This window comes from Anguilla rostrata, chromosome 7, assembly GCF_018555375.3.
Source record: "Anguilla rostrata isolate EN2019 chromosome 7, ASM1855537v3, whole genome shotgun sequence".
In the NCBI taxonomy this organism is placed as follows: Eukaryota; Metazoa; Chordata; class Actinopteri; order Anguilliformes; family Anguillidae; genus Anguilla; species Anguilla rostrata.
In genome coordinates this window covers 35,398,495-35,416,922 of record NC_057939.1, presented here as the reverse complement: position 1 = coordinate 35,416,922, position 18,428 = coordinate 35,398,495, and the positions used below count along the sequence as shown (strand labels likewise).

The 18,428-nt window shown below is 45.3% G+C and overlaps 1 protein-coding gene and 1 long non-coding RNA gene across 6 annotated transcripts in view; one reads left to right on the top strand and one right to left on the bottom strand.

Annotated features, from left to right (window-relative positions):
• Window positions 1-5,808: 5,808 nt before the first annotated feature.
• LOC135259597 (uncharacterized) overlaps window positions 5,809-18,428 on the top strand; it is a 28,558-nt gene continuing 15,938 nt past the window's right edge. For 2 of the 5 annotated variants that reach the window (XM_064344136.1, XM_064344137.1), the window contains exons 1-2: window positions 5,821-9,025; window positions 9,705-9,726. In XM_064344136.1, coding sequence (XP_064200206.1) covers window positions 8,695-9,025; window positions 9,705-9,726 — 353 coding nt within the window. In that variant the 5' untranslated portion in view covers window positions 5,821-8,694. Of the gene's footprint in view, window positions 9,026-9,704; window positions 9,727-15,962; window positions 16,290-18,428 lie in introns of those variants that run through there. The other 3 variants (XM_064344138.1, XM_064344135.1, XM_064344140.1) reach the window with 3 other exon arrangements.
• Window positions 10,627-11,529, bottom strand: LOC135259598 (uncharacterized). Its single transcript, XR_010331337.1, has 2 exons — window positions 11,081-11,529; window positions 10,627-10,754 (listed from the first exon to the last, which is right to left on the bottom strand). It is a non-coding gene; the product is annotated as an uncharacterized LOC135259598 (long non-coding RNA).

The window sequence follows — 18,428 nt, the reverse complement described above, 5'->3', positions numbered from 1 at the left end:
TAATTTGAATCCTGTTGGTTGCAGTGATCTTTATATGCTTGGAATCATTACTTCAGGCCTTCTTGGCTCTCTGGATTCTGTGGCCTCCCTGTCTCTACCATAAGATCTCTGCAGCTCATCCAGAATTCTGCTGCTTGACTGATGTACAACCTCCCCAGACTCAGCCGTGTCACTCCCCTTGTCATCTCTGTCCTCTGGCTACCTCTATTGGCTTGTAACAAATTCAAAACCTTGGTGCTAGCCTATCAGGAAGCTAACTGGACAACCCCATTATATCTTTAAAAAACCCTACACACCTACCTACCAGACCTTTCCATTCTGCTACCTCTGTGAATCTGGCATCCCTGCCCCCCGTGTGCCAAAAATATTTTGTGACTCAACCATTTCAGAAAATAACACATTAGTGAATCTGCCATATTGAAGATCCTAGGTTGCAAATATGTAACATTTATTCTTCCTGACTAGGGCTCCCAGAGGTCACAATAGCCTCTTTGTCAAGCCCCTTCTCAGACAATTATCCCATTTGCACCACCTCTATAATCATAAATTCCTGATACCAGCTGTTCTGTATTTTGCTGCTAATAATGTTTTTTAATCGGACTAATGAAAGATTAATTCCTCATGTTTACCCTGTACTTGCTGGAACAGTGGTAAATACACCTGGAAGAAGATATATATTTCTCCTATGCACAATGATGTAGATTGTTTGGAAGAAAAAGGAAAATTCAAGTGCTGCAGTTGGAGATCAACAAAACTTGGTTTTATCTTGGGGACCCAAGTCTCCAAATCTACCATCAGATGATACTTCCATGTCAACAAGATTTATGTAATGGGTTGTCAGAAAAAAGCCTCTATTGAGGACAAGCAACAAAAATAAGCATCTAGAGCTTACTTCCTTAAAAAATGAAGGGGGTCTGACAGAAAATTTGTGGGAACCTCTGGGCAAATGTACATTTGCATTTGGGCAACAACAAAAAAAAGCTTCTTGTTAGTTGTTGTGACATTTTGTATTTGTTTGGTGTCATGCGGTCTTGTTTTGGTATCAGCACTTGTCATCGCCGCATCTGCGTGGGAAGTTGACAGCCTCCAAGCACAAAGGCCTGGCTTAAATGGAGTGAAAACTCCACCCAGCCGCTATATCACCTACTGACCAGGAGCCCTCTAGTTGAGAGCGCCCACTGACGAGAGCATTCCAGGGGAATGTTGGAGATTGTTCAACTAACACTGACTGATCACATTTCCCTTCTAGTTAGGCTATCTGACAGCTAAACCTAGCTGGTTAACAAGCCCAATAACTGGGAAATATCCTGTTCAAGTAGTTACAAATTTGTCAACGTACCTTGTGAAAGAGAATGTTGTACCCATTGGCAGAGATTACAAGGGGGCTTAAGGCATATTTTTAATTCCTATTTGAGTCACAGTTGTGCTGTCCAGTGGATTGAATGCTTTGCATTGCACTCAACACTCTTGGAAAAAAAACAATTAAAAGTGCTTATAATGGTACAAATGCTTGTCACTTGGATGGTTCCCTATAGGTACATATAATTGTTTACCCCTAGCCAGTAATACATAATTAATTTATACCTTTCTTGCTTGTAAAAGGTACTTATTAGTACCAAGATAGAACATTAGTAATACATAATTCATTTATACCTTTCTTGCTTGTAAAAGGTACTTCTTAGTACCCAAATAGAACATTATTGAACTTTTAGTTCCCTAAAGAACCAAAAATGTGCCTCTACTGTTCCTTTATTTCTAACAGTCAGTGCACCAAATGGTGCATAATGGCTGTTTTAGCATGAGCTGCCTCACATACATACAGAAGGCTTAATCAGTGATGGTTATGTGGGTCAACGATTTAAGTCTGACCACAGGCGTGCAGCAGGCCTCTCGTTGCTCGCTTCTGATTCTCGGAAGCAACCACACATCTGAATAGTGGTTGCATGTCAGGCAGCTCACTCTTGTTCAATTGTTTTTTATTGTCCTATAGAAAAGTACAATTAGAAATCTTCTCTGTTCACTTGAAGAATAACTAAACTATTGGTACTGCATGTCTTTAATCAGAGGGAAAGTCATCTTTGATATATTTTTTCAGATAAAGCATTTGCATAATATTTCCCAAAACATTAATTTCAGAAGCACTATATACAGCAAAAAGTTAATATATAAACAGTACAATTGTCAGGATGCATATGGTACAGGCAAAACTGTTATGGCCAGCATGAGGCCAAAAAAAAGGTTTCCAATTATTTTAATGAACATTTCATCCTACAAAAAAAAAAAAAAAAACTCTTGCAGAGCACATGTTGCTATTGGGCACAGCACTTCCTATATAGGTTTTGAGGGTCGTTCAGTTCCATTTCGGTCCTTCCTTGCACAGCACCTGTTAAGTTCACTTGTTGCATGTTACAAATTTCATCATCACAAGAGAGCTCAATCAAAAGAAGAGCCAGGGAAGGGAATCGGCTAAATTGGATGAGAATACAGGCCAGGATCTGCCTGTAATGTGACAGTATAGCATCAGAGGTACAAACATGGGAGATGGGCCAAACGTGTAGCAACATAGTTGACATGTATCACATGTATCATTCATGTTACCAAACAGAATTCAAGATTATAACATAATTCTCACAAATGTATTACTAAACAATATATGAAGAATGAAAATGCATAATATCCCCCATTTTCTATAATTTCTGGAACCAGCAATTACTGTGTTCTGTTGTCACTGCAGCCACAAGCTATGGCTATTTTCCACTTTGCATAAGTGCCAACTGGAAGAGGGGTGGATCTTTCACTGATTATAATGAGTAACCTGGTGCCTGGCGAATCATGATGTATTTCAAGGAGCCCTGGCTCTTTAAGTCCGTTTGCTTCTGACAAGGCAAAGCTAAATGTGTCCTACTGCTGCGGATAGAGGGCTAATTATAAAACCTTTACCTTAGTACAAGCTGTAGCAGAATCTATGTGTGTGTGTGTGTGTGCGTGCGTGCGTGCGTGTGTGTGTTTGTGTGTGTGCACTTTCACATTTGGTTGGTGTGGCTACAACATGGTGTGATTGCTAATTGATGTGGAGCCACATTTACTAGTGTTACATTTGGAATGACGCTTATGCCTGGTTGGCATAGACGTATTTACATATTAACTGTCTTAGTTTATTTTTGCTATTTCTAATCTTGTCCTTCCACTAGATTTAATGAAACCCACTAAGCCAGTTTAAGTGCATATGAAACTCAATAAAATCAAAAGTTGTTTTGAATTCAACTAACCCTTGAAACTCTTTGTATCAATTGCTGTGCACTTAGCTGGAATTTACACCCCAGGTTTAAACCTCTAGACCACATAACTGCATTTCAACTGGAATAGCTAATCTATATTCCACAACTTTGGATGACTTCTCCAGTTTTACACAGTTCTGTGGTCTAGACGTTTAAACCTGAGGTTTAAACTCCAGATATGCACACTGCAATTAAGACAAAAAATAAATAAATACAATAAATAATTATGGCTTGAAAATTGTTGTACCATTCATCCATACATTACTTTACACCCCTTGTACATCCAATGTATACACCCTTTGCTGACAGTTGAGGCCAAAGGTTTACATACACCTAGGCTAAAGACATTCAAGCTCATTTTTTTGCAACTCCACACATTTCATGTTACCATACACTTCCTGTGTTAAGTCAATTAGGGTATCTACTTTATTTCCATAAGAGGTCATTTCTAAATAATAGCTAAGAGATGGATTTATTTAAGCTTTTATGTACTATATCAGATTTTCAGTGGGTCAAAAGTGTTTACACTTTGTTAGTATTTAGTGGCATTGCCTTTTAATTGCTTAACTTGAATCAAGCGCTTGGGGTAGCCTTCCACAAGCTTCTCACAATACTTTTCCGGACTTTTTGCCTATTCCTCCTGACAGACCTGGTGTAACTCTGTCAGGTTTGTGGGCCTCCTTGCTCAGACATGCTTTTTGAGTTAAGTCCACAAATTTTCTATGGGATTCAGGTCAGGGCTTTGTGATGGCCACTCCAATACTTTCACCTTGTTGTCTTTAAGCCATTTTGTTACAACTTTGGAGGTATGCTTAGGATCATTGTCCTGCTGGAAGACCCAGTTGCGACCAAGTTTTAACTTTCTAGCTGATGTCTTGAGGTGCTTCAGAATTTCTAGATAATACTCCTTCCTCAAAATTTTCTGAAGTGCACCAGTCCTTTTTCCAGCTAAACACCCCAACAACATGATGCTGCCACCCCCATGCTTCACAGTTGGGATGGTGTTTTTCGGATTAAAAGCCTCACCCTTTTTCCTCCATACATAGTGCTGATCATTATGGCCAAACAGTTCAATTTTTGTTTCATCTGACCAAAGAACATTCCTCCAAAAGGATAGGTCATCATAGTGATCGCCTGCAAACTTCATTCTGGCTTTTTTATACCGGTCTTGGAGTAGGGGTTTCTTCCTAGCAGGACAGCCTTTCAGGCCATGGCGATGTAGGAATCTCTTAATGGTGGATGTAGATACTTTGGTACCTGATGCCTCCAACTCCTTCATCAGTTCCTTTGTTGTTGTCTTGGGGTTCAGTTGAACCTTTCGGACCAAAGTTTGTTCAGCCTTGGAGTTAGGTCCTCCATTGTGGAACGATAGAATGTGGAACTAAAATTAGAAAAAAATAGGGACAATATACTTGACGGATCATTATATCAAATCAGATTGGTTACCGCGACGCGGTGAGGGGGTCAAAGTTGAATTTTTGCCATCTCCACTGCGGCCTCGCCGCTCCCGCCGCGCCGCCGGCAATCCCAAAATGCCTTGCGGGGTCTGGCCGCCACCTCTCATTCAAAATGAATGGAGGCGGCGCCGCCGCGCAGCGGGGCCGCGTATAGTGTGGCTTCAGCCTAAGAGTTGTGAGTGGAACGTTTGTGTGCGGCGCTGATAAATGGTTTGTGCCGGTCCCGTGTTAGGACCGTTGTTTTGCCTATCCGGGAGTGCATGTACTGTATGTAAGCTGGAGAAGCCACGGTTCGAGATGACGTGGCCAGTGTTGACTGACCTTACCGCATACAGCCATTGAGAGCCATCCGCTGCCCAGCTACCGTGAGTGAGCTTGCTTCCGCTCATAGGATCTGGCCTTGTGTTGATCAGCTAGTGCGCGGAGCTGGTCGGCTAGCTTGAGCATTTCTTTTTGTTTAATTGTTTTTTGTTTTCATGTTAGCCATTCTCCCCCACCCTAACTCAATCAGCTAACCCAGTCTTGCTTTGACTATTCTTTGTGCTTTGCCTGCCATTAATTTGAGGGGCTTGTCTATCTGCATGCTGTTGGGTTTGCTTTACACCCCTTCTAGATTGCTGTGCTTGACTAAGTCATATTAAGGCCTACCGCTAATTAAATCAACCGACAGTAAACTGCATCGGAGTAAACCTGTCGCTGCACAAAACACTGCACAAAAAATGTATTGCCAGTCATTTTGGTGTCATCCCCCTAGTGACGACTCTGAATAAGTGTTCTCTTCTTCAACATGTCCATGTGTTTAAAAAGTGTTACCTAAGTGCTTAGTTTGTATTCAAAATTTAAACATTTGCTTTTGTAGTATATACCAAACATTGCATAATTGAAACCCCCCAAAATAAAAGGTCACTACAATGGTTTGATTTTTATAATTTATTTACAGATGAACTCCCGCTGAGGCAACCACCCTCTGAGGCGGAACCTGGCACCTTAATGCTTTGTAAAATAATGAAAAGAATTATTTAAAAATATTGTAAATGATAAAAATATTATTGTAATTTAAATCCTATAATATTATACAACTGTAGAATTGAAGAAAACGCAATAACCAATTATTTTGCACAAACGTATCAGCACTCAAATGTGCGTAAGTGTGCTCTTGAATGTGCGTAGATTCTGTTCTTACCTAAGAACAAATCCCAAATAAGAAAACATTGGTGAATGTCAGAATCTTCGTGAAAACTTCGTAAGTGTGTTTTAAGAAGAAAATTCTTCTTAAGAACAGTTGGTGAATGTGGCCCATTGAAACTAGTGCATCAAGGAAGTTAGGCCTTGACATGTAGCCTGTAGTAATCCTCATTCATATGGCTCACTAAAGCTGCTATTTACTGTCCAAGTGTTCAAGTAAATTAGTTTCTCTGAATCTGTTAGGCCCATAATCCAGCAACCTCAAACCAGCATACACAGTGGTCCCCCTGGACCGTGGCTGAGAGCACTGCCTTATTCAACATCCAAGCCAAGTTGACCTTGTGCTGCTGACTTTTAAGCAATTAAATGAAATCAATTAAAGAAAATGAATGCATTTACTCCTTAGTCATTTATTACATTACCAAGATGGTAGAAAGTAATCTTGAAGTAGGCGAAATGTTTTCCCCATAGCTTGATGTCTTACTGTACTACAGAGAACATTCAACTGAATTTATCAACTTTGAAAATATGCAACCATAACAGAGCTCTTAGTTTGAAAAGGCAGGTATTATAGTAAGTCAAATCCTCCAGCCCTTAAAAAGTGCATATCATTAAACTCATTCCATTGTTACAGTCATTGTACAATTCTGTATGCTCACTAGTACTTCCTGTGCAGCAGCTGGGGGGCTTTCCGCTGCAAACGTGCTCAGCCGCAGCAGAAACATTCTTGTGTAATGCTCTCTACATCAGTCTTTCCACTCACACAAAGTAGGGACCACATCACAAGGTCTTCTGCAGAAGAGACCTCAACCTCTTTGCTAACTTCGCAGTAGCTCTGACCATGGGAACAGGGTTTGTTAAGGTGCACAGAGAGCTTATTGAAATCCACTGGCAAAGGAAATGCAAAGTGCAGTGATGCCCAGCTCCTCACAGCTTTTGAGAACATGCTTGCCATTCACTGAAAATTCCAGACACTCTTTAAATGGGATGAAAGCAGTAAAACAAATCTAGGCTTTGTGGATTTTAGGGTTGTTTACTTACAGCTCATTGGCACATATTTATCATAACATTGTCAACTTTTATTTTAGAAAACAAGGACTAATAATAACACTACATAACCAACAAAAGGTTTTCCCACATGAATTGTATGGCTGAGGTTGGGAATGTCTAAAAAGTTGATGGAACTTAACCTTCTGACCTGTCAGATGTCAGTATCTTATTGTCAAAGTAAGGATGGGACTAATTCTTCAGTTTGAGTACTACATTTTTTTTGAACTGTTATGAAACCTGTTGTCAAAACCTTGCATGAAATGTGGAATCCCATGAAATTCAATGTTTAAATCACAGGTATGATTTTTTACATTTGCGAGTAGAGGTGGATGGTGCGACCATCACCAATTCTCGTGCCCTTTAAGGAGTTTTTATCAGTATGTCTGTGGAATCAGATACCTGTTCAATGAAGTGACTGTGCTCTCATATCACATATCACAGCCCCAGGTTATGATTTGACATGTGGTTATGATTCAACAAGTGGGTCATTGAGAATGTGTTGCAAGAAGGAGAAGCAGAACTGTCAAAGACATAACTGCTTGTGGAATTACTGAAAGAGTTTATTCAGTTTTTGTGTGTCAGTGTAAATTTCAGCTGGAATGAATACCAAAAGGTTAGTTAATCTAACAGTATTTTGGAATATCACCAGTATGCTTCTGATAACTGCACTTGGCACAGGTGAGTTTTTATGAGTTTGTTATACCTTTTTAGAAGTGGCTACGTTCTCCAAACTCATCAAACAAATGCAACCATTTACTATGGAGACAGAGAATCAATTATTGCTATCACGATTACCCATGCAGTTACTGTTAATGAAATATGCAGTGAAAATGCAATAATTCTATCTTGATACTTTTCTCAACCATTGTGCATGCAAGCTCATAATGAAAATTCTCACCTATCCCTTTTCAGATGCTTAACAAAAAACAAAGCTTATGTTTTAATATGGATAGAAACCTTCTCATAAATGTCACAATCATAGGGGTTGACCCATAGACCAGGGGTATTTTTGACATGTCAGAGCCCAAATTGCTGAATTTATGTCATCATTTATTGTGCTAAAGTACTAAAGCTTCTTATTGTATTCACAGTGTCAGTTCTACATATGTTAAAGTTGAATCATATTTACAGAAGAAATCTATCTTACTGGTTGTTATTTCTGTGATTGTTTTTGTGTTTAAAGATAGATAAACTTTCTTCTTTATCCAGACCAATGTATTCCTCTGAGCGTGATACAGTCTCCAGCAGAAATCACTGTCACGGCTGGAGCTAATATCAAGCTATTCTGTGCATGGAACTATGACTGCAAAGCTGAAAGAGTAACAATTGAGTGGTCGAAAGATGGAGAAAGGCTTCAACCATTCCAGACAGTCGACGGGCAAGTGAGAAATGGGACCACTGCATTTAACTTCACTAACATTAAGGCAAATGACACCGGGGTGTACATATGTAAAATAAAAGTGGTCATCCCAGTGCTGGAAGGGTGTGATGGAAATGGAACCATCCTGACTGTTGATGGCAAGTTCTGCATTTTGCTCCTTATTTGGAAAAAATAAAATATCACACAATGGTAATTGTTCAGTATGGAAATGAATGCGACAAAGTGCACCTGTTGTGAGAATGCCTGTATAGATTTATCTGAGTAAAACTAGTGCCTGTCTACTATGAGCATACTAGCAATGCTACTCATAATGGGGATTCTGTGATGTAAAGTGTAACCTAAAATGTGTTACAGCCTATGTATTATTTATGTATTTCATTTTGTAATGCCAATTGCAGCTTCAAATTTCATCAGGAAAAGACAAATAATGACCATTGACTATGTATGCCTTGTGGCTATAATTAATGTGTTTCTTGTTTATGTCATTTGTCTCACCCTCCCTTGGTCTTTCACAGGCTCAGTGGCAAAAACAACTTTGATTCCTCAGTCAGTCTTGATTGGCGCAGTGTGTGGTGGTACTCTGATAATTTTCTTGGTTTCCCTGTGTGTATGTCAGTGGAAGTCTGTCAGACACAGAAGATTGGCCCAACATACCTATGCAAACACCTCAGAAGGTAGAATGCAGTAACTAAATTAATCCAAGCTATAAAAATATGTAAAATGTAAAATAAATCAAGTGAATTGGACAACCAATGAAACTGCAACAGTCCCAAAACTTAGCCTACTTAATTATCCACTGAATCACTAAAATGTTCCAAAATTGTTGCACTCTTGCTGTTTCCATTGTATTGTGCAATCCATGATCATTTTGGATAAAGTTGCCATGACTAATTTTTTGAATGTGAAGACTCAGTTAATACAAACAAGCTTTAATGCATAGTATAACTCTCAATTAATTAATTAAATATACCTTACCAAAACATTTCAGACACAGAAGGCATTCAGTGTGACTTATCTAAAAGATTGTAGGGAACAGTTTTCGTAATAACAGTATATTTTTGTGAAATATTTTACTTTGGTACATTAGCTCAGCAGTGAGTTAAAATATTGCCAAAATGTATATGTCTGAATATCACAAGGAGGAGCATGTTATTTCTCATACCATTTCTGTGTTAATAATTTTATGTGCACAGTGAATAGAGTAACATTTGCTAACATTTGTCATTAAAATCCACAAGGCAGAGGTGTTTAGTAGAGAAAAATGTTTCCTGGAAAGTTAAAGTGATAATGTTTGGGGTAAATGCGGTTCTTACCAAATCCTAAAACCCAACTTTTTTCTTTTTTTTTCAACAGGGTATGTGGACAAACGTAAAAGGTAATTGTTTGAAAATATTTGTTATGTTAAAAATGTATTGCAAATTCCACAGACAGCAAAGTATGCTGAAAAAAATATTCACAAATTAAGAAATCAGTTTACGTTAAAAGCATACTTAATAAATTACGAAATATAGCCATTGCCTATTCACTCAGTTGCCACTTTATTAAGTACACCTGCTCGATAATGCAAATAGCCTGCTCTTCCAAACAGTGAATCATGTGGCCACAACTCAATTTATAAAGCATGCAGACATAGTGAAGAGGTTTAGTCCTGTTCAATCAAACATTAGAATGGGCAAGATGTGTGATCTAAATTACTTTTACTGTGGTATGGTTGTTGGTGCCAGATGTGGTGATTTGATCACACTGGGTCCATTCTTGTCGCTCAAAACAGGAAGATTAGGCCACAGTGGGCATGTGATTGGAAAAATGTCACCTCTTCTGACGAATCTTGATTTCTGCTACAACATAGCAATGGTAGGGTGAGAATTGGGTGTAATCAGTATGAATGCATAGATACATCCTTATCACTGTCAATAGTGCCGGCTGATGGTTGTGGCTGTGTAATGGTGTGGGGAATGTTTCCATAGCACACATCAGGTCCCTTAATACCAACTGAACATCATTTCAATGCTACAGCATACCAAAACATTGTTGCTGACCATGCTTATCCCTTTATGGCCACATTCTCCCCTTTTTAAAATGGATACTTCCAGCAGGATAATGCACCATGTCACAAAACAGGCATCCTCTCAGATAGGGATGGGTACGTGTAATGGATCGGTTACTTGCCGGATATGTGCCTAATAGATCTTTTTTTCTCAAAAAGGCTATGTTGTGAACTCTCTCAGCCAACGGGGGGTTGAGTGACGGAAGAACCAGCACGGTGAGGCAGAGGTAGTGTTTAACAAAAAAGGTCTTTAATAATTGTAATGAGTGGGGGTAGGGGTAGGGGGAGCCAAAAACAACTAAAAAGTCTTCCCGGTCGGGGTATCAGTGCTCCGCTCCAGGTCTTCACAGCCTCTTCTGGAGAGAAACGAAAAAAGAAGTGGGTTAAGGGGGGGACAGGGCGTGGTCAGCCCGATCCGGGTCCGGTTCCGGTTCCTTGCTCCGGCTGCCGGCTGGTGATCCTCCGTTTCAAGCGAGTTGGCCCACGGCCGCTTCCAGTCTCTTCCCGGGGTAGAGTCGTCCGGCGTGGCTACGACGGAAGCCCCAGCAACTCTCTTCTTCCTTGGGTTGTGCTGCTCTATATAAGCCTGCCTGCTCGTTAGTACAAGCAGCTTCAGGTGGGCGCCGGCAGCCAATCCCGCAAGCAGCTTCAGGTGTGTGGCAGAGTGGAAAATTCCACCTACCTTCCCTCTGCTGCAGCCCTGTCCATGGTGCTGCCGGTTGTCGCCTCAGTTGGTCTGCCGGGGGCTGTCCAGGGTCCTGAACGTCTCTAGACAGGGGTTTGCTAGGTACCGCCCACTCACCACTTTTCCCAGCGGCCGCCAGTGTCGATGGGCTCGGCCGTCCTGGTGGTCTCGTGGGGAGCACCGATAAGGGATCGGGGCGCCACATACCCCTTCCCTCAGCTCCATGCCGTTCCCTGGAGCGCCCGTCCATAGGCATTCCTCCCGTCTGGACAGGGCATCAGCATTCCCGTGGAGCTTCCCGGCTCGATGTTCCACCCTGAAGCGGAAAGACTGTAGCCCCAGAAACCACCTAGTAACACGGGCGTTACTATCTTTATTCACTGCCATCCATTTGAGTGGGGCATGGTCAGTGATCAGTACAAACTCCCTACCCAGTAAGTAGTACCGTAACTTCTTTTTCAACTGTGGCATAGTTACGCTCATGTTTTAAGAGCTTACGGCTGATGTACGTTACCGGATGCTCGGCCCCCTCCCGGATCTGTGAGAGAACGGCTCCTATCCCCACAATGGAAGCGTCCGTTTGGAGTACGAAGGTTTGATCGAAGACCGGAGTCACCAGAACCGGTTCGCTGCAGAGGGCTTGTCGCAGGGTTTCGAAGGCACCGTCAGCTTCCTCCGTCCAGCCGACTCGGTTGCTTCGACTCTTGGAAGTCAAGTCATGCAGGGGGGCTGCTATGGCGGCAAAATTTGGAATGAATTGACGGTAATACCCAACTAAGCCCAGGAAGGTTCTCACCTGCTTTTGCGTCTGGGGCTTGGGCCACGTCGCGATGGCTTCCACCTTGGTGGATTGGGGTTTCACACACCCTCTTCCGACGGTGTATCCCAAGTAATCCGCCTCCTCCAATCCCAGGCGGCATTTGGTTGCGTTGGCCATCAGGCCGGCCTCCCGGAAGGCCCCCAGCACCGCCTCTAGCCTGCCCAAGTGGGTTCTCCAATCTGCACTGTGGACCACGATGTCGTCCAGGTACGCCGCCGCATACTCCTGATGAGGCCGGAGGATCTGATCCATGAGCCGCTGGAAGGTTGCCGGGGCTCCGTGGATCCCAAACGGTAGGACCCGGTACTGGAAGAGACCATCCGGCGTCACAAAGGCCGTCTTCTCCTTGGCCTGGGGGGAAAGGGGAACTTGCCAATACCCACGGGTGAGATCCAACGTGCTGAGGAATCGAGCGGGTCCCAGCCTCTCGATCAGCTCATCGACCCTGGGCATGGGGTAAGCGTCAAAACGTGAGATCTCATTTAGCTTCCTGAAGTCATTGCAAAACCACAGGCTCCCGTCGGGTTTGGGTACAATGACTATTGGGCTGCTCCACGAGCTGCGGGACTCTTCAATGATCCCCATCTCTAACATTTGCCTGACCTCTTTCCGGATGGTATCACGCTGGGCCTCAGGGATCCGGTACGGCCTCAGCCTAACCTTCTTTCCGGGTTCTGTGGTGATGTGGTGGGCTATGATGGAGGTCCGGCCTGGGAGCTTCGAGAACACATCCCGATTCCGTTCCAGAAGTTCTCGGAGATCTTGGATCTGGTGGCCCGTCAGCTGCTTTCCCATCGTTACCTCAGGGGTGCCCTGTGGGGAGACGTGAGCAGAGAGGGCCTGTGCCGGCGGTTGTTCAGTTTCATACCAACGTTTTAACAAGTTTATGTGGTATATTTGGGTGTGACGGCGGCGTCCCGGTTGGCTGACTTTATAGTTGACAGGCCCGGTTCTCTCAACCACTTCGTATGGCCCGTGCCATTTAGCCAAAAATTTACACTCGTGGGTGGGGACTAAGACCATCACTTTATCGCCCGGCTGGAATTCTCTCACCTGAGCTCCACGATTGTATACCCGGGCCTGGGCCTGCTGTGCCTGCTGCATGTTTTCCCGGACCATGGGCCAGATCTGGGCCATCCGTCGGTGCATCTGCTCCACGTGCTCGATGACCGTGCTGTGTCGCGAAGGTTGGCGCTCCCATGTTTCCTTGGCCAGGTCCAACAATCCTCGGGGTCGCCGCCCATACAGCAGCTCAAATGGTGAAAACCCTGTAGACGCCTGAGGTACTTCACGAATGGCAAACATGAGGTATGGTAACAGTTGGTCCCAGTCTTTACCATCTATTTCGATCATTTTTCTCATCATCTGTTTCAAGGTATGGTTAAACCGCTCTACCAACCCGTCGGTCTGCGGGTGATAGACGGAAGTCCTCACCTGCTTCACCTTCAGCAGGTGGCACATCGCCTTCATTACGGTGGACATGAAGCAGGACCCCTGGTCGGTGAGTATCTCCGACGCGATACCCACCCGGCTGAACAGCAGGAACAGTTCTCGGGCTACAGCTTTCCCGGTGGCCGTCCGCAACGGAATGGCTTCTGGGAACCGGGTAGCGTAGTCCATGATGACCAGGATATATTTGTGCCCCCGGCTGGACCTTGGAAGGGGGCCCACGATGTCCATGGCGATGCGGTGGAAGGGGACCTCTATGATGGGTAGAGGGATCAGGGGGTTTTTATACTTCACCTTGGGGCTGTGGAGCTGGCACTCAGCACAGTGGCGACAGTACTCCTTGACGGCCCTCTTCACTCCGGGCCAGTAGAACCGTGCGATTATGCGCTCATATGTCTTCTCCGCTCCCAAGTGGACCCCCAGGAGGTGGGTGTGGGCGAGGTACAGGACCTTTGAAATGTAAGTCTTGGGGACTAACAGCTGGTTAACCATCTCTTCCTTGACCTGGGATACTCTATATAACAACCCCTGCTCACTCATAAAATATGGGTAGGTTGTTTCACTTACTCCCGGGAGTAACTGCCCATCGATCTTCTGGACGTCCCTCCAGGCCTGTGTCAGGTTGGGATCCTGCAGCTGCGCGGTTCCAAAGCGACCCTGCTCCCCGGTCTGGCTCCCTGGCTGTGGTGCAAACTCAGTGAAGGTCTCATCCGAGCCTACCTCCTCCAGGCCGACGGGGTTCTCGGCTACGGCCTCTGATGCGGTGGCGGTGGTCTCCTTAGTACGGCCGGTTTGCGGCCTCCCCTCACCCGCAGCATCCGTCGGTCCTGCCTGGTTGTCCCCCGAGAGGCCAGCCCAGGCCGGTTGAGTACCCCCTTCGGTGTGCTGGGGTCGCCTCTTCTGGGGTCTGCGCCTGCCCTCTGGTTCGAGGTTCGCTGGAGACTCCTTCCAGTACCTACCAAATACAGCACAGTCCCGGCCCACCAGTACAGGGACGGGCAGGTTCTCCACGACTCCTGCCCGGACGGCCACCGAGCCTCGGGGGGTGGTCATCATAATGTCAGCCGTGAAATACTGCTTAGTGTCCCCGTGAATACAGGCCACGGCAATTGCCTTACCTCGGGAGTCCCCCGCAAACTCCGGCCGGATGAGGGTCACCATACTGCCCGAGTCAAGTAGGGCCTCGGTATCCCGTCCGCCGATTGTTACCGGAAATGTTGGGGCTCTGGCTCCCTCATGTGCCCAGCAGGTGGTGATGTATCGGCACGGGAACACCGGGGGCTCCGATGTATCTGCGGTGGGCATGGGCTCATCCCGGTCGGGGCAATCCCGGGCAAGGTGACCTTTTCTTCAACAGGTATAGCACCTGCGTCTTTCCGGGGGTCCCCTTGGGGGCGCTGTAGGGCGCCCAAGCGGTCGCGGCTCCAGGGGTTCAGCCATTCTCCGGGCGGGGCCTTTCTCCAGCCTGTATCCCCCGGCTGTCCCTCTTACCGTGTCGGGTCGGCTGGTCCGCAGCATCTCCTGCGTGACCTGGTGATTCTCCAACAGGGCAATTAATAGTTCTAGTGTTCGGGGGCCCTGTTGGGCAACATACATCTTCGCATCCGGGGGCAGGGCCCGGATGCACCGGTCCAGCACCACTCGATCCAATAGGGCGGGACCATCTCCTTCCACCAGCCAGCTCCGGGTGATGCGGCTCAGGGCTGTCACTTGGGCTCTCGCTGGCTGGCTGGGGCTATAGGCCCACTGGTGGAACCGCTGGGCTTTAGCTGGCAAGCTATAGCCATACTGCGCCAGAATGGCTGCTTTGAGGTGGTTGTAGTTGGCGGCCTCTGCATCGGTCAGGTCCCGGCAGGCTTTCTGGGCCTCCCCGATCAGAAACGGCGCCAAGATGCCCCCCCAGTCTCCCCGGGCCCAGCCTTCTCGGTGGGCGGTACGTTCAAACAACTCGAGGTAGGCTTCTACGTCATCCTCAGGAGTCATTTTTGTCAGTACATCCCGCGGCGTCAGTTTGTTCTCTGACGGCCGGGTGACCAGGGCCGCCATGGCTGCCTCCAGTGTCTTCTGCGTCTGCAGCACAGCCTTAATGGCCTCCTCCATTTAAAAAAAAAAAAAAAAATTTTTTATTTTTTATTTTTAGAGCTGGTTTCTGTCTGGTTCCGTCACCCCGTAGCGTGGAGTTAGCATGCCCGCATCCTCCACCATGTGTGAACTCTCTCAGCCAACGGGGGGTTGAGTGACGGAAGAACCAGCACGGTGAGGCAGAGGTAGTGTTTAACAAAAAAGGTCTTTAATAATTGTAATGAGTGGGGGTAGGGGTAGGGGGAGCCAAAAACAACTAAAAAGTCTTCCCGGTCGGGGTATCAGTGCTCCGCTCCAGGTCTTCACAGCCTCTTCTGGAGAGAAACGAAAAAAGAAGTGGGTTAAGGGGGGGACAGGGCGTGGTCAGCTTGATCCGGGTCCGGTTCCGGTTCCTTGCTCCGGCTGCCGGCTGGTGATCCTCCGTTTCAAGCGAGTTGGCCCACGGCCGCTTCCAGTCTCTTCCCGGGGTAGAGTCGTCCGGCGTGGCTACGACGGAAGCCCCAGCAACTCTCTTCTTCCTTGGGTTGTGCTTCTCTATATAAGCCTGCCTGCTCGTTAGTACAAGCAGCTTCAGGTGGGCGCCGGCAGCCAATCCCGCAAGCAGCTTCAGGTGTGTGGCAGAGTGGAAAATTCCACCTACCTTCCCTCTGCTGCAGCCCTGTACATGGTGCTGCCGGTTGTCGCCTCAGTTGGTCTGCCGGGGGCTGTCCAGGGTCCTGAATGTCTCTAGACAGGGGTTTGCTAGGTACCGCCCACTCACCACTTTTCCCAGCGGCCGCCGGTGTCGATGGGCTCGGCCGTCCTGGTGGTCTCGTGGGGAGCACCGATAAGGGATCGGGGCGCCACAATGTACAGGTATGTGTTGGAACTTGGTGTCATGGCTTTGGGTGGATGTATCACCCAGCTCGATTCCTTTCCTCTCCTGCTTCACTAATTCGAGTGTGCCACATCAGTTTAGCTAAATGGGTCTTACACATGCAGATTTTGCTCTGCTTGCAAGTCCTCCCGCGCTCATTGGTTAGAGATCTGCAGGCGTGTTTAGTGCGTTCGCAGTCGCACCTGTCGAATCTTACTTAAGGTCTGTGTTCACAGAGAAACAACACTTTAGTGACGCCTATACACGAGAGCCGGTACTGGTACTGAACAAACTCCATATATCCGGGTTGGTCTCAGGAGGTATTATTTGAGAGAGAGAATTGCGGGTGTAGTTTCGCCCTAGCTCTATGTTAGCTGTCTCGAGGTCTCTTAGTTTCAGTTCTTGTGAGTGGAACTGTCGCTTAGTTCACCTTCGGGTGCATTTGCTTTCTGTTTGTTTTCTATAGGCTTTCATTTACTCCTTCTCCTCAGTTCGGCATTTTCCGGTTTAGCGGATTGCCTTATTTATTTGGGATAGTCTCCCGTGGAGTGAAGCCCTTTTCTTTTCTTTTTTTTCCCCTCCTATATCCCTGTGTCTCTCTTAGAGACTTGGTGGTTATTCTCTTTGTGGGGAATAGCTTTTTGAAACTTGTTCTGTCGCGTCTGGTCTTCCTAATTCCCCACTCCGCCACACTTGGATTCATTCAGACCAAATGTTATCTGTGAGGTTTGAATTAATACTGTTAGAGTTTAATTAACACTGGACATTTTACAGAACAACTATTGAATTATGTTCAAAACAGAGGCTAAAACTATAAACATAGTCAAGCTATAACAAGACCAACTACTCTCTATGCAGTCATTCATGGACATCAAGGTGACACTGTTGCAAGTATGATATTGTTACTGTTGGCTTCATTGGTCTTAAAAATTTCCACTTTATCGAGTCAGACCCAGCACCCAAAAATGTAGCTCACTTCCTTGTCTTGTTGAGAGACATTGCTCACTAGCACCATTGTTTTTGGCTTCAGTATAGGTGTTCCACCCACCCGTTTCAGTGTAAGTCAGTGGTAACAATACAGTCAAAATACGAAGCCAGCATTTTTTCCCACAAGAAAATGTAGTCTGAATAGATGTTTTTTCATTGTATAATGTCTAATGTGGATGAATGAGGGACAGTTTGCTTACTGATGCTCATAGTTATGTGTGCACACATTTTCTATTCTATTCTAAGAGTGGTGCTGCGCTTCCAAGATTCCAAGTGCATGATGCTATTAGGTCAGCATTGACCAAAATCCCTAAGATGTTTCCAGCACCTTGCTAAATCCATGCTGTGAAGAATTCGGGCTGTTTTGGAGGCAAATGGGGTTGCTATCCAGTGCTACATAGGTGTACCTAATATACTGGCTACTAACACCTACAGTTGAGGCCAAAAGTTTACATACACTTAGGCTAAAGATATTCAAACTCAGTTTTTCACAACTCTGAACATTTCATGTTACCATAGATTTCGTTTGGCACGTCAATTAGGGCATCTGCTTTGTTCACATCAGAGGTAATTTTAAAACAATCAATTAGAGACAGATTTATTTCAATTTTAATTCACCAGAATTTCACTGGGTGAAAACCAGTGGCGTCACTAGGGTTGGTGACACCCCGTGCGGTCTACCATTGGTGTCACCCGATGTTGTCGACGGGCGGGGGGGTGCTGGCCGGTGTGGGCGCAAGAATTGCGTGTTATGCATTCAAATGACAAAGCGCTTCTCGTCACATTAATACCACAAATTTAATCAACCGGCAGTAAACTGCATCGGAGAAATTAGCTGTTTCAACTCGTCACTACACAAAACACTGCACTGCACTGGTCATTTCGGTGTCACCCCCTTCTGATGGTGTCACCTGGTGACTTAACACTGGGAATGCATGATTACATGAAATGTGTTGTGAAAAATTGAGTTTGAATGCCTTTAGCCTAGGTGTATGTAAATGTTTGGCCTAAACTGTATATTGCACAATATATGTGTAAATTTGGACAATATATTGCACAATATAGGTGTAAAATTACATAGGTAACATTGTAAACTGTATTTTCCAATATTTGCCATGAATAAAAGTATCTATAATTTATATGGATATGTT